Consider the following 16271-nt stretch of genomic DNA (forward strand, 5'->3'; position numbering starts at 1 on the left):
TGGCGCACCAAAAGCAGAAATGTTTGCAGTAGTCACCTTCGTGGAGAAGTACGGTGCATACTTGGGGAGCGCTCCCTTCAAGTTACGCGTAGACAACAGAGCGTTATCCTGGTTGAAGACCTACTCGATGGATCAGAGTTATATTGGTAGATGGATAGTAAGACTGGATGGCTACCATATGATAATCGAACATAGGATGCGTGATAAACACCAGAATGCTGACAGCCTCAGTAAGAAAACTGAGTTCTATGAAAGATTGGAGCAGAAGCAGGCCAATCAGGCGGAAGTAAAGGAGGGATTCTCGTTTTTGGACAAAGAAACTTATGAAGCGCTTCCCTTAACGAGATGGTTGGATAAGTCTGGACATCCAATTCCAGGGCATCCTGAGTTACCTGTAGAGAAAGCAGCCGAGATAAAGATCCTGTCAAGGGAGGACCCGGTCCCCTTGGATCTGTTGCTGCGCTCGAACCTGGTCCAGCAAGAACTCTCTGGCATGAATATAAACAGCCTCTCATTATTGGATAAAACGGTGCAAGTCACACCCCAAGTGATGCGGATGCTGGGTGGATTGTTAGAAAGAGAAGTGACCAGAGATAACCCCGAGTGGACAGCAGCAGTGGCATCGCTAACAGTCAGTGAGAAGGTGAAGATCATGCCATCCAGACGACAACACGAAGACAACGAGAGGGATTGTAGGACAATAGTTCAGCAACTAGTATCCTCAATGCCCCAAGAGATTTTAACCAGTACTTCTTACGGACAGAAAGGACAGGAGAGCGGCAAGCAAAATAAAACTGTCACCTTTGTAGACCGGGATAAAGAGGGTGAAGTTGTAAAACAAAATCTGCTGCAAGACTATTTGTCCGGGGAGAAGGATAAGGAGAAAAACCAGCGATCACAAGATCAACACCCGGGACAAGTGAATTGGTCCGGGGAGTCCGAGATAGACGAGAAAATTCCTGATGAGAAACAGGACCTAGAGAACAAGGTTTTGTCCGGGGAGTTCAGATGGATGCGAAGGAAATACAGACATGATCTGGAGGAGCGTGCAGTCTCCAGCACAACACCTTCGACGGATGATGAATCCCGAAACTCAGGAATGGATACCTATTCCGACAGGAATTCGACTTTGGGATCCGAACTGTCAGAACTGGCGATACACACGCTACTAGTGGAAACTCGGGCGAGAGACCTGGGCAGAGAGGTGTACCAGGATCCTGACAGTGATCGCTACCTAATACCAAGCGAAAGAGTCTTTGACAACGCAGCGGATGACTTAGAAACGATAGCGGTATCGAAACGTTCGATAAGCCTGTTGCCACAGAAAGAGGTAGTCAGGACTGATCTTCAGCCGTTTCAGCAAGAAACACAACCGTTGGCGAAGATTTGGTGCGTTAAGATGGAAGAAGACACACATCAGCCCAACGAGCTGAATAGTCAGATGAGAGTCATGAAGACGTACTTGAAGGCGAGATACAGACTCTCGGACCTTCTTAGGGCGCAGAGAAATGATCGCATGACAAGCAACCTAAAAAGGTGGATAGAAAACGGTGCACCTGACAAAGGTGACCTGGAAGAAGACAGCTATAGGATCCTGAGACAATACTTCATGCAGAAGGAGGGGAGATTATATCTGAACAAGGACGGGATCGTGGCTTGCAGGAGAAGAGAAGAAGACAAGGTCTTATACAAATATAACGCGATAGTGTTGCCGCAACTCTATCAGACGGAACTATTATTCAGGTCGCATGATCAGATGGGCCATCAAGGGATCGACAAAGTGTATCAGAGGATCCTGAAGCGCTTTGAGTGGCCTGGGATGAAAAAGGCATGCGAGAAATGGGTGACAGCATGTCTGTCATGCCAACAGGTCAAGGATCCTAGGAAGTTGCGATTTCCTTTACAATCGATTGAGTCGTCTGAATTCAACGAGGTGGTGCAGATAGATCACCAGAAGATATGCATGACAGACAGCGGTTACAACCAAGTCTTGGTCATGATAGATCACTTCACGAAGTATGCAGAGGCCGTGCCCTGCATAACTGCCTCGGCGGAAGAGACATGCGACCACCTGATCAATACGTGGATAGCAAGACATGGTTGTCCAATGACGTTTCAATCGGACAATGGAACGGCTTTCGTAGGCGAGCTTACGAAAGAGCTTATGAGACGGTCACAAGTCGCTCAGGCTCACTCCACGACATACCATCCTCAGACGAATGGCTTAGTGGAAAGACAGAATAGGACGTTAGTGTCGATGCTGAGGGTATATTGTTCCAGGTACATGACCGATTGGGACAGATACCTTCCACAGGTGATGGGAGCTTATAATAGCACGCAACACTCCACCACTGGAGTTAGTCCACACATGATGCTAACTGGACACGAAAAGTCTTTACCCTTAACCTTCTTCTACCCAGAATATGAGGGAAAGAAAACGTCCCCACAGGTCTACGTGAGGGATGTGATCAGACGCCAACAGGAGTTGAACGATTTGTGTAGACGAAACACTCAGCAGGCACAGGCAAGGCAGAGGAAAAGATTCGACAAGAAAGCAGCTGGTGCAAAGGCTTACTCGGTGGGAGACTACGTATGGGTATTTCAGAACGTTATACCACCGAAAGGGACAAAGAAGCTTCTAAAGAAATGTAGGGGACCCTTCATGATTACAGAGGTGCACCAAGAGGGACGCTTTTATAGACTGAGTACTGGCCGAGCCGCCCACTACGAGAACATCAAGCCACACAATCCATCGACAGAAGACTGGTGTATACCTGCAGACATGGAAGAAGGGGACTATCTAATGATGGATCCTGCTTGTGAGGTCAATGAAAAAGGCACCAGGGAGAAGAACGATGGAAACGAGGTCGTAGAGGAAGGCACGGATACACCATTGGACCTGGATCCAAACGAACAGATCGAAGTGGACGATGAAACCTTACCCTACGCAGAGGAAGATTGGCAGGATCCCGAACAGACAGAGGTTCCCAAGAACTTGGAACCAGATCTTCCGTTCACGATTCAGACTCGTCAGAAGGACGGGACGAGACAAAGAAAGAAATACAATCCTTACGGTGACGACTTTGTAGTGGATAGGATAGATCTAAAGAAAATAGTGGAGGAAATAGTGGGTTTAGAGGAAATAACCGTGTCACAAGACATTGACATAGTCGATGATCACAACTATGAGTGGGTTGACGACTGGTCGAAACCCGAAGTAGAGTTCGACGATGAGCAACAGCAGTCAAATGAACAAGACCTGACGAACCTGCGCGTCTTAGAGTGGCTGAACGAAATGACATCAGACCCTAAAGAGACCAACGTTACGATTCAAGACGTAGATCGCGAAAGCGCGAAATACATTAAGACCGAACGAGAGGATCCTTCCTGGGCTGCCCAGGAAGGACAACTTCTCATTCCAGCTTCTAACCTTGACTTAATACCAGGTATGCGATCGACGGGGACGCCGATGGATATTTTTGTCCGGGGAGTGGGGGTAGGACTTACCCACACTGAAAACTTGATAATAAAAAAATTAAGAATAGCAAGAGAAACAGGAGACTTAGAAGCAGAAACAGGTGAAGAACCTAAGAAACCTGACATAGGCAGGGTAGTTGAGTCATATTTTAATTTACCAAATGAATATTCTAGTAACATAATACTAACAGACAGTGATTTCATACTCACAAACAGAACATGTGCGATAGCAATCACCGCAGACATGAGTTTTAGGACAGCGCTAGCGGCAGATTTTAAGAGGGAATACAAAAACGTGGAATTCCTTTGGAAGCAAAGACCAGGGATAGGGGGCGTAGCAGCCTTACCTCCGGCGGTGTCGCAGATACCGGGAAAGTACTTGTGCTTCTTGGTAACGAGGGCGACAGAGAAGCAGCACGTGGACCCAGAAAACCTAGTCTTGTCTTTGACGAGGCTGAGGGACTTCCTTGTGGAAATGGACGTGAAGGAGCTTTCGCTTCCAGTGTACGATCCAAATAGAGGAAGACTGCATCCTCGGGAATTGTACGCGCTTGTACACGTGATATTCTCTGATACGAACATACAAGTATATCTACATAAGAAATATTATTTAAGTATAGGCTGAGTGATTTGCGAAAGAGTGTTAGGCCAAAGACCAAGTTGCATGTAATATGTGATAGGTGTGTGATGTTATGTTATGTGTTAGGTTATTAAAATCATGGGTAAGTAGGGGTTAGTGACCATGAACAACTAAATGACGATCTTGGGAATAGATCCAAAGTTTGGACTGTCCAATCTTAGGTCGAACTCCAAAATTTTAGAAACCAATTGATTTTAATAAATTTTAGGATAAATATCTTTTTATCTGAACTGTCTTCCTTATGCAAATTTTAACGATATATGTTAAGGTGAAACTGACAGGTGTGACAGTCGTGATTCCTTTTCTAGATCCTGATTGATCATTTAATTGCTCATTTGAGTCAAAACTTGAAATCGAAATCAAATCAAACTTGGAAAGAACAGTATGGACAATTTCAACCTGGATGAATTGATGGACCTGGCAGAGGCATATGTAGGACCGATGGTAGATGCGATCTATCGTCGGCTGATCGAACGAGACTTCGCTCTGGAGGACCCAGAGGTGGTCATGTTGCTGACCGCCCTGATCAACATCTTGGGGCACGACAACCGTGGGGACCGCCCCACGGAAGTCCTGTTGATGGCAGCATATGGAGAAAGAGGAGTACTAGACCGCCCGAACATGAGAGTGATGAGGTGGAGAAACGGGGCTCTCTCAGGGAGTGACTTAGCGAATGAGCCTGGATTGGGAAGTTCTAGGACTTACCAACCAGGTGAGATGCCAATGCCCTCTAAGCCTAAACCTGGGCTGACGAGAATGCATCGGGAGATGAACAGCGAGGCGACCTCGTCTGGTTCACCACTGAGAGCAGCTGTGCCACCAAAAAGGGCGAAAGTAACACAGAAGGTTCAGACGAACCAAACCATACAAGATCTGGACGAGATGAACGATCAGCTGAGAAGTACGAAGAAGGAGTTAGAAGATATGACGAAGACCATGCTGGCGATGGAGGAAGACCGGGACATGTGGAGAAAGTTGTTTGAAGACTGCAACAAAAAGCAGGGTCAAGAGATCGAACGCTTAAGGCAGGAATACAAAGAGCGATCGGAGCAGGTGGCGTTGACAACGGCCGTGGAGAAAGTAATACCTGCAAGGGATATTCCTCGTGGGCAGTCCCCGATGGAGCTCTTGACGCCTCGAGAAATGAGTCAAACAACGGAGACACGACCTCCAGTAGAGACAAATCGAGTAACGATCCCGGATCCTAGCGACACCTTGGGTGACCCCGTCGTAGAACAGACGGTGAGAAAACTGATAGAGACAGCTGGACGATTGGTCGCTAACAAGAATGCACCAGGTTCCGGGGTGACTGCACCCTATGGAACGATTGACGATACGGGCAGAGTACAACTCTCCCAGACAGTAATCAGACAAGGGATGAGTAACGTGACGCCACTCATGGGGAACTCGAGAATCCCAGAGAGGAAAGTAAGGAAGATGCCAGCGAAGAAAGTGTCTCGTGTAATAGACGTGCAGAAGAATAATCAATTGAAGTATAATTTCACGGGAGTTCCGGAGACAGATCCGAGGGCCTGCTTCAACCGAGCTACCTGGAGCCCGGCTGTGAACCTGCAGCAACCACCACTCGGGACATCTCACCTGATATTGGGAGACAGCTTAGTCAGAGTGCTGTCGAATTTGAGGACCTCATGGGTCACCACGGTGATGGCCTTTGGAGGCGCGACGATTGCCCAATTATATCGCATGGTGGAGCTGATGAATCCAGGGAAGATACCCAATGTGATGATCTTAGTTGGGACGAATGATATCTCCAGAGGATCAGATGAGCAGGAAGCACTGTGGGAATCAATGATGGTGTGTTTGTTCACTACTCTCTGGCAGAAGTTCAGTTGCGCGGTACTGACCGTTTGCACAGTGCCAATGAACGCAAGAAGCCTGACAGCATCAGGAAGAAGGCACAATGAGGGAGTCATGAGATGGAACAACATCTTGAGAAATCTAGCAAATCGAAATGCCGGAAGAATGATCCTCATGGACATTGAACATGAATTGAGAGCCATGGATCAAGCCAGACTGACCACAGATGGCATCCACTTCGACAGTGTCGAAGGACAAGCTTGGTTGAATCGAGTCTTCCAAGAACGGTTGGATGAGCTGGAAGCAGAACTCTTTGACACAGGAGTGCTGAAGGAAGAGGGAACGGTGAGTGATACGGTGATCACCACCTTTGTGCCTCCTAACCTGGAAACACGCTTGGGTACGGTCCCAGCCGTCACAAATTACCGGCAACAAAGCTCCAGTGAACCAGGTCGAAGAACAGACGTACAGGATCGGTTGGGAGAAGCACCGATGAGGAGGACAATTCATCCTAGGAGAAGGATAGGACCTGTCAACCAACCAATCGAAGAAGTAGCAGGCACATCTAGATCGGAGACTAGATCGGAGACGACGAGTACCAGTCGAGAGGAGAGACCGAGCAGAGGCTCATTGATGTGGTCGCGATCCATACCGTCTCCATGGCATGTATACAAAGACGAACTAATGAAGCTGGACCTACAGAGAGTGAGCTTCATCGAAGATGCAAGGAGGATGCTGAATGGAGCGACGCTATCCGTCAGCAGATTGTACTCGATAACCGGCGTAGACTGGTTGATAGCCGCTAGCATAAATTTCAGTTCCACGACGGCCTTGAGATTTGCCGACTTGGAGGGACTGCCCTCCATCAACACAATGGGACCTGTGAATGCAAGACCGTTGCAAGATGTGAGATTGAACCATGATGAGAGGAATCGTGAAGAAAGGCCAGGAAGATTCCTGACGGCGAGAGCGCCGATTGGACAACACGTGAAGATATTTAGGCAACTGACGACACCACCTGGTCATGTGAAGGAGAGGGTGTACCCAAAACTAGTGAACCAAGATGGTGATGCCCAGAGATATGGCGGATTGACAGCGATAAAGAAAGATGAGACCATCTTCGCCGCCTACGACAAAGCAGAGATGAGAAAGGCCAAAATCATGGTAGTAGCGAATTCAGAGTTCGTGTACACCGCTAAGTCTTTGTTTTGGCCGGACGTCATAATGCTGGCCGCAGTTGACCTAGACCTATTGCAATCAGTGTCATTGGCTATAGGGGTACAAAGGCAGACAGAAATGAACCCGATAACGATTGTGTTTGCTGGCATCAATGACCATCTACACAGTAGAGGTTTTCTGAGCAGGCTCAGAGATCCTGCAACAGCAGAAAACGCAGTATGGCCAGCGATTAAAGACATCCTGGAGTCGATGGGTGAGGTGGTGGACGCGACGAAGGAGGGATCATTCAATAAAGTGACGTTGAGAGTAGTATTTGCGTTGTCTCCGGGATATGCACATCTCCCGGATGGACTGAAATTTGTGTATGCAATGGTAGCCTTACTTTCGGAGGGAAAATATGATGTGATCATATCAGCCCCGAATCGCATGATAGAAATGGAGAACCTGAGGCCACTTAAGGCTGAACTGCCTGCAGTATGGTCAGATATCTCAAACGCGATGAGAGGGTTCAAGGACCACGCGCTACACATGTTAGTGTTGGACGAAGTGCTGGGGTTGGAACTGTCCAACTTCAGTCGGCAACTCAAACTGAAACCAGGAATAGATGACGACCATCGAGTAATCACGGCAATGTCCAACGACTTGTGGTTCCGAGCAATGGAAGTGGCGAGTGAAGACACGAGAAGAAAGAATTCGCTGGAGACGAGAGCTCATCTGGAAGCGATGGTGCTGAGAACCAAGCCGGAAGCAAACCAGTGGCTACACCTGAATCCTAAAGTAGCGGCATTGGGTGCAGATGCTTTCCAGCAAGGCCCAGTAATGATCACTAAGATGCACGCCTACTTGTTGAAGGCGGAAAATGCCGGAGAAAATGCCGGAGAAAAGACAGCTGAGTTCGTGAACAGAATGTGTCAGATTACTCTGGAAACCTTCTGGACCCAGGAAGTGAAGGGACAGGAGGGATTTGAAAGGACAGACAGCATGCTGGAAGGGTTGGGAGCCGGATGGACCGCGTCCTTCTTGGCAAAAGTTTACCCGAAAGTCTCGCACTATTTGATAAAGGAATTCCTCCAAGCAGTAGTGAAAGTATCGACAGTGGAATTAATAGCCTTGTTCGTGACGTTCGGAGCGGAGAGTTTCGTAAAAGGACCGGCGATACTGCTTACGGACGGAATACAGAACCTGCGACTAGATGGACTTCTGACATTGATCGCAATAACCCACGGAAACTTGGGAGGACTGATGAAACTGGCACGTTGTCCAGAGCAGATGAAAGAGAGAGTGAGGAATCTGGATATGAAGAAATCCACAGACTCGTGGAACAAAATAAGAGACCTGAGACACACTCTTATTCAGTATCTCTAGCAGCAAAATCGCTTTGGAACTGGAGAAGACGAGACAATTGAAAGAGAGGAAGATGTTAGACGACATGTTGGAGGCATGCCGCTATTAACAGATTTGAGCTTAGCTATGAGAATCGATCCCTTGGCGCTGATCAGAGGAGTCACGGAGTTCGTGACAGTGATCTATGGACCAGCAGTCACCTTTGCGTTCCCTGACGTTAAAGTGGAAGCTTATAGGAGGTCGGTGCTGCACCTGAACCTCATATCGGCAGTGGACGGTAGTACACTGAACTGGTGCGAGCAGCACGCATTGCGAGAGCTCATGAGTGAAGATCTGTTATTTGCGAAAATATCGGAGCCAGAGATGACAGTCATCAATTTTGACGATCACTTCTGTGACCGCATGGGAGAAGTAGAAAGAGGGCACATCGAGGTGTTTCCAAAGCTTTGGAATCTGAGGCCCTATGACAAAACGAATGGTGAAATGACCAGAGTGCCTCGTCTCACAGCAGCCTATCACAAACTGAGAGAAGAGACGAAGGACTGGGGCGATTACAAGAAGCTACCGGAGGCAATCCCTGAATTCCCTCTGATAAGAAGGATGCTGCTCGGAGCAGTCTCCGTAGTACAAACTCCTAGATTGAGAGCATTCGAAACCAATGAAAGGAGAGTAGGGAATTTCATGCGAACGATGGATCCATACTTCGTAGGGAGAAATGCCGCCGTGTTACAGTACACACGATTTGCATACACGGATCAAGCGACGAGAAGGCGAATAAGCAACGCCGCTACTCCCAAGCCTGGAAGATTTGATGAGGAATGGAAAGGACTAGGCTTAGCTCCGATGAGAATGAGAGGCAGGACAGAATTGCCTGAAGCCTCATTGATCCTGACCAGTGTGAGGAAGGAGATGAAAGTTGGAGGAGTATTGCAGACGAGAACTTTCCTAGCACCCTTCGGCTGCGAAGAAATCAAAGTGGTCCATGGAGAAGAGGAAGATAAATCGGCCGGTACATTGCTCATACCGAGATTCCATGAAGAAGCCGACAATGACGAACAAGGACCATCGAACTCGAGTAAGGATAAGTCAGAAGGAGATGACGGACAGGGTGGAAGCCGTCGGACTGAAGAACCCATGCAACAAGATCAAGCTGGTGGGGAAGACGACAGGGCATCGACAGGAGGAACATCCAGCCTGGATTTCAATATCTTCAGTGATCTTGAGAATAATGCAGACACGTTGGAAACGACTGAGCCAGCGGATGAAGGCATCTCGACACTGGAACCTCCGTCAGCCTTTGAAGAAATGAAACGGAATTTGCAGGGGAGCAGCTCTCCTGGCAATTCAAGAAATAACGACCAGAGAATCCTCATGGAATCACCTCGGAGGAGAAGAATAGAGGCTTCAGCCAGAGTACCTTTCTTGGGAACGCTGCCCAAAGAAGAATGGGAAGTACATCACCGAGACCACGAGAGTAGGACGGGATGTAAGCTGGACAGAGTGGCGTTCATGGAAGAAGTCTGGACTGTGGTTCAGAGCTATGGGACCCAATCCATCCTCAAAACAGGTCTCAATCAACCCTTGATGAGAGAAATACTTGACAAGCTTCATGAGTGTGAAGGAAGACCGAGTGAGTTATTGATCGACTCAGCTACTGATGAGAGTGAAGCGAATTCTCCCATCAAGATGACACCGCAGGACGATGGAGAGGTGGTGTACCTGTCAAGGACCAGGAGAGGAACGATGCGATCGAAAATGGTGATTGATAAAATCAATGCGATGAAAATGAAGTTAGGCAGCAGAGTGATGCCGAGGAGAATTGGAAAGACAAAAGTGGATTCAGAAATATCGATGAAAGCTGGTAACTCAGCGAAAAGGAAGCGAGTCGAAGAAGTCATGGATTTGGGGCAAGGTGATTATCAATTGTCTGGCACAGATAGAATATTAACCGATATAGCGATGGTGTCACCCATTCTCATGGCAGGGATAAAGTCAACCGGTTATAAATCCAAAAGGAGTGACCGCACTCTGACTGGAGCAACGTTAGAAATGGAAATACTCAGCCAATGTGGAGAGAGCAAAATGAGGGACTTCAAGCCATCTCCCATGAATCATGGAAAGGGAAGTGTTGCAGGACAACTAACACCAGTGGAATACAACCGACTAACCGTGTCGGAGACAGTGTCGATAGATGAACCCACCGGTGGATACATGGAGATGTTGGAATACCGAAACTCGGCTAGAGGGTATGTAATGGCCCTGGAAGACGAAAAAGCCATGGAGGGTTATCTGGAAATGATGTTGCAAGGCACCACCCTCAAGCAGAAGGCGTATGGAACTTTGGCGTCGTCTGACGTAGAGGCGGAAACGATCGAGCAGTTAGTGAGCCTTCCATGGAAAGCAGTAGTATTGAGGTATTTCGAAGAAGAAATGAGGACTACGCCAAGAATACATGCTCTCGTGGCAGTACCTTACGTAAGGACAGAGTTACAACTCAGGTTCGCCTGGTGTATGATGGGACTGACTCGCGAAGAATATGATTCAGAAGAAAGAAAGAAATCAAAAGAAGAAAAGGTTTTCCTTATGACGAATCTGAGGGATCTGATAGTCCAGGAGGGAGCAGCAGTAGCGTGTGCGAAGCGGAGAGACGCTCTCTGTTTCATTCGATTCCTGATAGAGCAGATTTCAGTACCCGCATTAAACACTTGTGTTAAAATGTTGAGGGAAGGCGATGAGCGAACGAAAGCCTTGTTCTTACTAGCAATGCTGGAGATGCAGCAGAGTAAACCGATGAGGGTGAACATGAAAGAACCTGAAGAATTGGAACCCATGAAAAGGATAGACGAGATCAGGAGATTCTCAAACAAGGAGTTGAGACTCACTAAAGAATCTATGGGAGCATTGCCGAAATCCAGTGAATACTGTGGACCGATCAAGAAGAAGTCATATAGCTATGTATCTGGGATCTTAGGGATAGCGTACAATCCTTTCCTGAGTGAAGACATACGTGATTGCTTCTTTGATTATGAGCAGGCGGTGTTACTAAGATTCTGGACGTCCAGAATTGTAACGATTAAAAGCGTCAACAATTCACAGGCCAAATTGGGACTGGTCTTGGAAGAAGAGGTGACTGCACCTTCAGTACCAAAATCCGACAAGAGAGTGGAGTTTGGGTTGGGATTCTCAGATGAATTACTGAGAACGAGCTTGATGGCAGTGTGGGAATTGATGAGACCATCATGGTGTCCTAGTCCCAACGCTGACTCAATATTAAGGGCGACACAAGACGTACAGAGGGAACTGAATGCAGACTGTAACCTGCGTGACCTCAACATCATATATAATGTGATGATAACAGCCTCTAAGAGCAACGGAGAACATAAAGTGGAGTTGCCTGGCTGGGGACCAGAAGACTGGGTCAAACCTGGTAGCTGTCTGGCGGAAGTCTGTGGACTAGAGGGTCACGTCTGTGGAAGTCTAGACTGTGTGAAAACCCTGGAGAAACAACACAAGCAGTTGACAGTATTGTTTGGAAATGTAGTGATGAAAGCGAGAACGGAAACGGAACTGATAGCAGATTGCCATGGAGGCACCGATGTGAATCTAGTGACAGCACTAGGATTCTACAGCATGTTTGGTTCTTTAGAGTCACTATTGAATCTAGAACAGAAACATGAGATGGTCACAGCCATCAGCGTAGAAGTATTCCCAGGAGTTCTGCAGACTGAGCAGAAGTATATAGGAAAATGGAGGGAAGCAATCGAAACAGAGATGAACATCAGACACAGCGAAACTTATTGTAGACCATCAGGAGCACGATATTTGGTGGGCTCAACGTTGGCTCCAATGTGCAAGAGCAGATATCCTGTACATTTCGTAGCTGTGGACGTAAAGAGTACAAGAGCGATTGTGGATCAAGCCTTCTCAGTGCCGAAGTGTGTGAGATTAGCGAGGATGTCTGAAAAGTCTTACGAGTTACTATGTAAGATGTTCTCAGCAATTCCAGAGAGAACCAAAGAAGAGTTGGAGTCAATACTAGGAAAGAAGTTCATGGGATATGTGAGCGGGAACTTCAGTGACTTCGAAAAACAGAAACAGGGAGGATCAACTGTCACAGATTACAATGCAGTAGATGAGAATGATGAAATCCACCGAGTGATGATGGAAGTGGAACCATTGCTGGAAGCTTCGGGAAAACGTAATTGGAGGAGCATCATGTTGACGCATGATGAGTTTCCTTGCCACTGCTTGCTGCAGACCTGGTGGTATCCCAAGCGTAGTAATCTGATGTTGATCTGGGACTCTGGAGAGCTGCTCTCCATGGGTTTACCAGATTCATCACAGCCCGTAACAATAGTGATAGTGGGAGTTATGATGGCAATACGATGGCTGGAAGCTCATGTGAGAGAAAATAATAGGCAGGAGGCACCGACGAGAGAACAATTGCGGAAATTAGATTGTCTAAAAGATTTAGATCTTTTTGAGACAATGTGCAAAGTTCTAAACATTCCGATGGAAGTGAAGAAGATATGGGCAAGAAAACGATTGATGCCATGGTTCAGAGCTAACATGACTGCATGGTTGTACGAGTATGCGAAAAAGCATATGTCGAAGCATGGCAGAGTATACAGTGAATATCAGCTGGACATTGGGGCAGGAGCTTTCAAGCGAGCTTTCGTGACCCATCGGAATGCAGTGACCACCGCTGTGAAAAGAATTTCCAGGACGAGCGAGCGTAGTGGAAATGAGAAGGCAGAGATGCTGAAAGAAGATTTGGAGAGAAACGTGACGTTGTGTCTCCACAACAGCTTCTGTAGAAACAGAGAATCAAACGTGGATCCCCTACCTTGCTGTAAACAGAGGGTGGAAGAGCAGAAGTGTTGGAGGACGGCTTCCAACAGCGTCAGGATAGTCAATGACGTGCTACAAGACACGGAAACCGAAAGTGCGGAGTCAGTGTCACAGGAGGAGGAAATGGAGCATTGACGAATGGTCGAGAAAACAAGAGGCAGCAAGAAAGAAAATTAGAAGAATTTAGAAGTTTTAGAACTTCTAAACGACGAAAAAAGAAGAGAACAAAGGGATGATGAAGAAAAGTCAAAACTCAGAATTGTTTTGTGTGTGTGAAAAACTCAAGTGAGAAACCAAGCAACCAAGTTGTAATTGAAAACTGAAACATTTTGTTGAGTTTTGAAATTGTTGCATTTATAAATTTGCATTTTGATTTTAACGGAAGTGGCTTTAGAGACACTTATTATTTATTTAGAAAGGCTTAAGGGAAGAGTATATTTAAATATTCCAGCCTGCATGATTGTTTTTAATCACTTAGGAAGATTGATCACTTTGTGGTGACGTGGAAGGCTTGAGTAATCTCTTGAAGAGGGAGGTTGTTGCATTGTTCTTTCTAACCACAAAGTTTCTTAGTTTTAATATTCAGGACAATAAACAAGCAAGATTTCCGAAGGGAAGGAGCGTTGTAGGATAATTTTAGCTTGTTGGTTGGCAGGACTGTCCTGCAAGCCAACACCTTTTAAATATAAGAGAAGAAGTTTTAATCGGGACATTGACACTGGAAGTCAGAATCAATTTTTTATCTTAAGTCATATCCTCAATGTGCAGATTAATGAAAGAATTTGAAGGCTATAGTGATGTAGTATGATGCCATTTATATTCTGCAGTGAGTCGATGTGACGTAGATAAAAGTAATTTCGTGCATTTTGTAAATTCTGTTCGATGACACTGTAACCATTTAGAACATTGCGCGATTCAATGAGGACATTGACCGGACTGTCCGGGGAGTATGTGACATTCGACCAGAATGGCCAAAATGCAATCTCTGCAGAATTCGGAATTTTAGCAGTAAGCCTTCCGGATTGGTGGTTTTTAAGAACTAAGGGCGTTATTGGAACGTTTAGCCAAACGGTGAAGGCTGGAATATTCTAGTATTTTAAAATTTCAAAAATTCGAATGATGACGTCACATTTCTGAGAAATGCTGAAACGGCCATTTTAACGAAAAACGAAAGAAAAACAGAACAACAACATTAGTTGCGCTGACGAGAACAACTTTATTGAAATTGAAGAAGTCGAAATTGAAGAAAAACAGCAGCAGATTGCAGAGAACGTTCCGAGTTGCAACTATTGTGCTGCTACAATAGTTGCAAGGCCGTTGCGAACAACGGTGAAGGGTAAGAAACCAGCCTTCCGTGTTGTCGTGAAATCGAACTTAAGGAGCTTGATTCACCGGATTCAAGAATCCGGAAGGGTCTCGGGACGGAAAACTTTTATTGACTCATATGAACTTTTAGCATCCTGTCATGTCCTGACTTGAATTTAATTGATATTTGGATTAGTTTTGACAAGGATGAGGTGCTAAGAGTTGGGGGGGGGGGGAAGGGTTGATCCATCTTCGATGGAGATGATGATTTTTATCTACTGAACAAAAACAATAGTAATATAATAAGTAGTAGCCCTGTTTTTAGGAGTGACCTCGTGGTCTGGGGATACTGAGACCCAGCCATGAGCTCACTATTTTTGCATGTAATTCAGTTAATTTGAGCGTTCTGGTCGAAGCCGGAGAACAGTAACGTTTTTGTCGACCCGATGTAAGAAAGACCACCGAAAAGTACTGGCTTGGTAGAGACGGTGAAAAACATGCAAAGCTCTGTTTAGACGCTAGCCAGTCGTCTTAAGACTTAGTTTTGTTATCCGTCGATATGTATCTTCCGGGCGATTGTTACACAACTGTTGGCCATGAAAAAGAAAGATGAGATCGATGAGGCACTGTATAGTAGGCTTAGGTCCACGGGAGGGCAGCCAGCTCGATTATATGGATTGGCTAAAGTACATAAGAAAGGAACCCCTCTCCGTCCCGTACTGTCACTGCCAGGGAGCTCATATGAACATCTAAATAAAATTTTGGCCAAATTTTTTGACAACATTGAGGGGGCAAACATTGAGACAAACACACAAATGGCTCGGGAGATCATAGAGAACATAGATCTAGACTATAATGAGAGTATTATCTCCCTGGATGTCAAAAGTTTGTACACTAATGTCCCACTAAAGGAGGCAATAGATATAGCACTGAGGACACTGTACGAACAAACTAGTCCTCCTAAACTGGCACGCGGAACTATGAAGAAATTGTTGAACATGGCTGTAAGTAAGGTGCACTTCAAATGCAATGGTTTATGGTACGTACAAAAGGATGGGTTGGCAATGGGTGCATCCCTTGCTGTCATTCTTGCCAATTTATGGCTAAAGGAGTACGAATATGCATTAATGAAGGAAGTACCTGCGTTGACACAGCTAATTGAAAACCGGAATGGCCTATGCCCTGATTGCGAGCGGAGGGTAACATACAGAAGTAAGGGGATCGAATGCGAAGCTTGTTTAAATTGGTACCATTTATAGTGTAGTAATGTATCCGACAAAGAATATGAGCAAATCTCAGAAATGGTTTGGTATTGTAAGAGATGTAAAGAGCAGCGAGATCAAGAAAAACCAACAGAAAATTTCAAAGCGTTCCTAAGATATATAGATGATATAGTGAGGACGGTAAAGGGGGATCCAGATATAGTGTTAAAAGCAGCTAATGAGCTCCACCCCAACTTACAATTCACTATCGAAAATCCGGATTCGAACGGAGACTTAGCCTTTCTAGATTTGAACATTAATGTGGACTCACGAAAAAAGGTAACATGTGGATGGTATCAAAAACCAACGGATACTGGGACTATCCTTAACTTCAGAAGCTGCGCTCCATTGCAATATAAACGCAATGTAGTTGAGGGTACTGTTCATCGGACTTT

General features: G+C 46.1%; 1 protein-coding gene across 1 annotated transcript; it reads left to right on the plus strand.

Annotated features, from left to right (window-relative positions):
- Positions 1 to 15429: 15429 nt before the first annotated feature.
- Positions 15430 to 16155, plus strand: LOC134856636 (uncharacterized; the record flags this gene model as incomplete). The annotated part of the gene is made up of 2 exons (XM_063872916.1): positions 15430 to 15618; positions 15874 to 16155. Coding segments are annotated over exons 1-2 (471 nt in total), but the record flags the coding sequence as incomplete, so codon positions are not given.
- Positions 16156 to 16271: the final 116 nt, after the last annotated feature.

The sequence above is a fragment of the Symsagittifera roscoffensis genome, unplaced genomic scaffold (genome assembly GCF_963678635.1).
Source record: "Symsagittifera roscoffensis unplaced genomic scaffold, txSymRosc1.1 SCAFFOLD_241, whole genome shotgun sequence".
Taxonomy (NCBI): Eukaryota; Metazoa; Xenacoelomorpha; order Acoela; family Convolutidae; genus Symsagittifera; species Symsagittifera roscoffensis.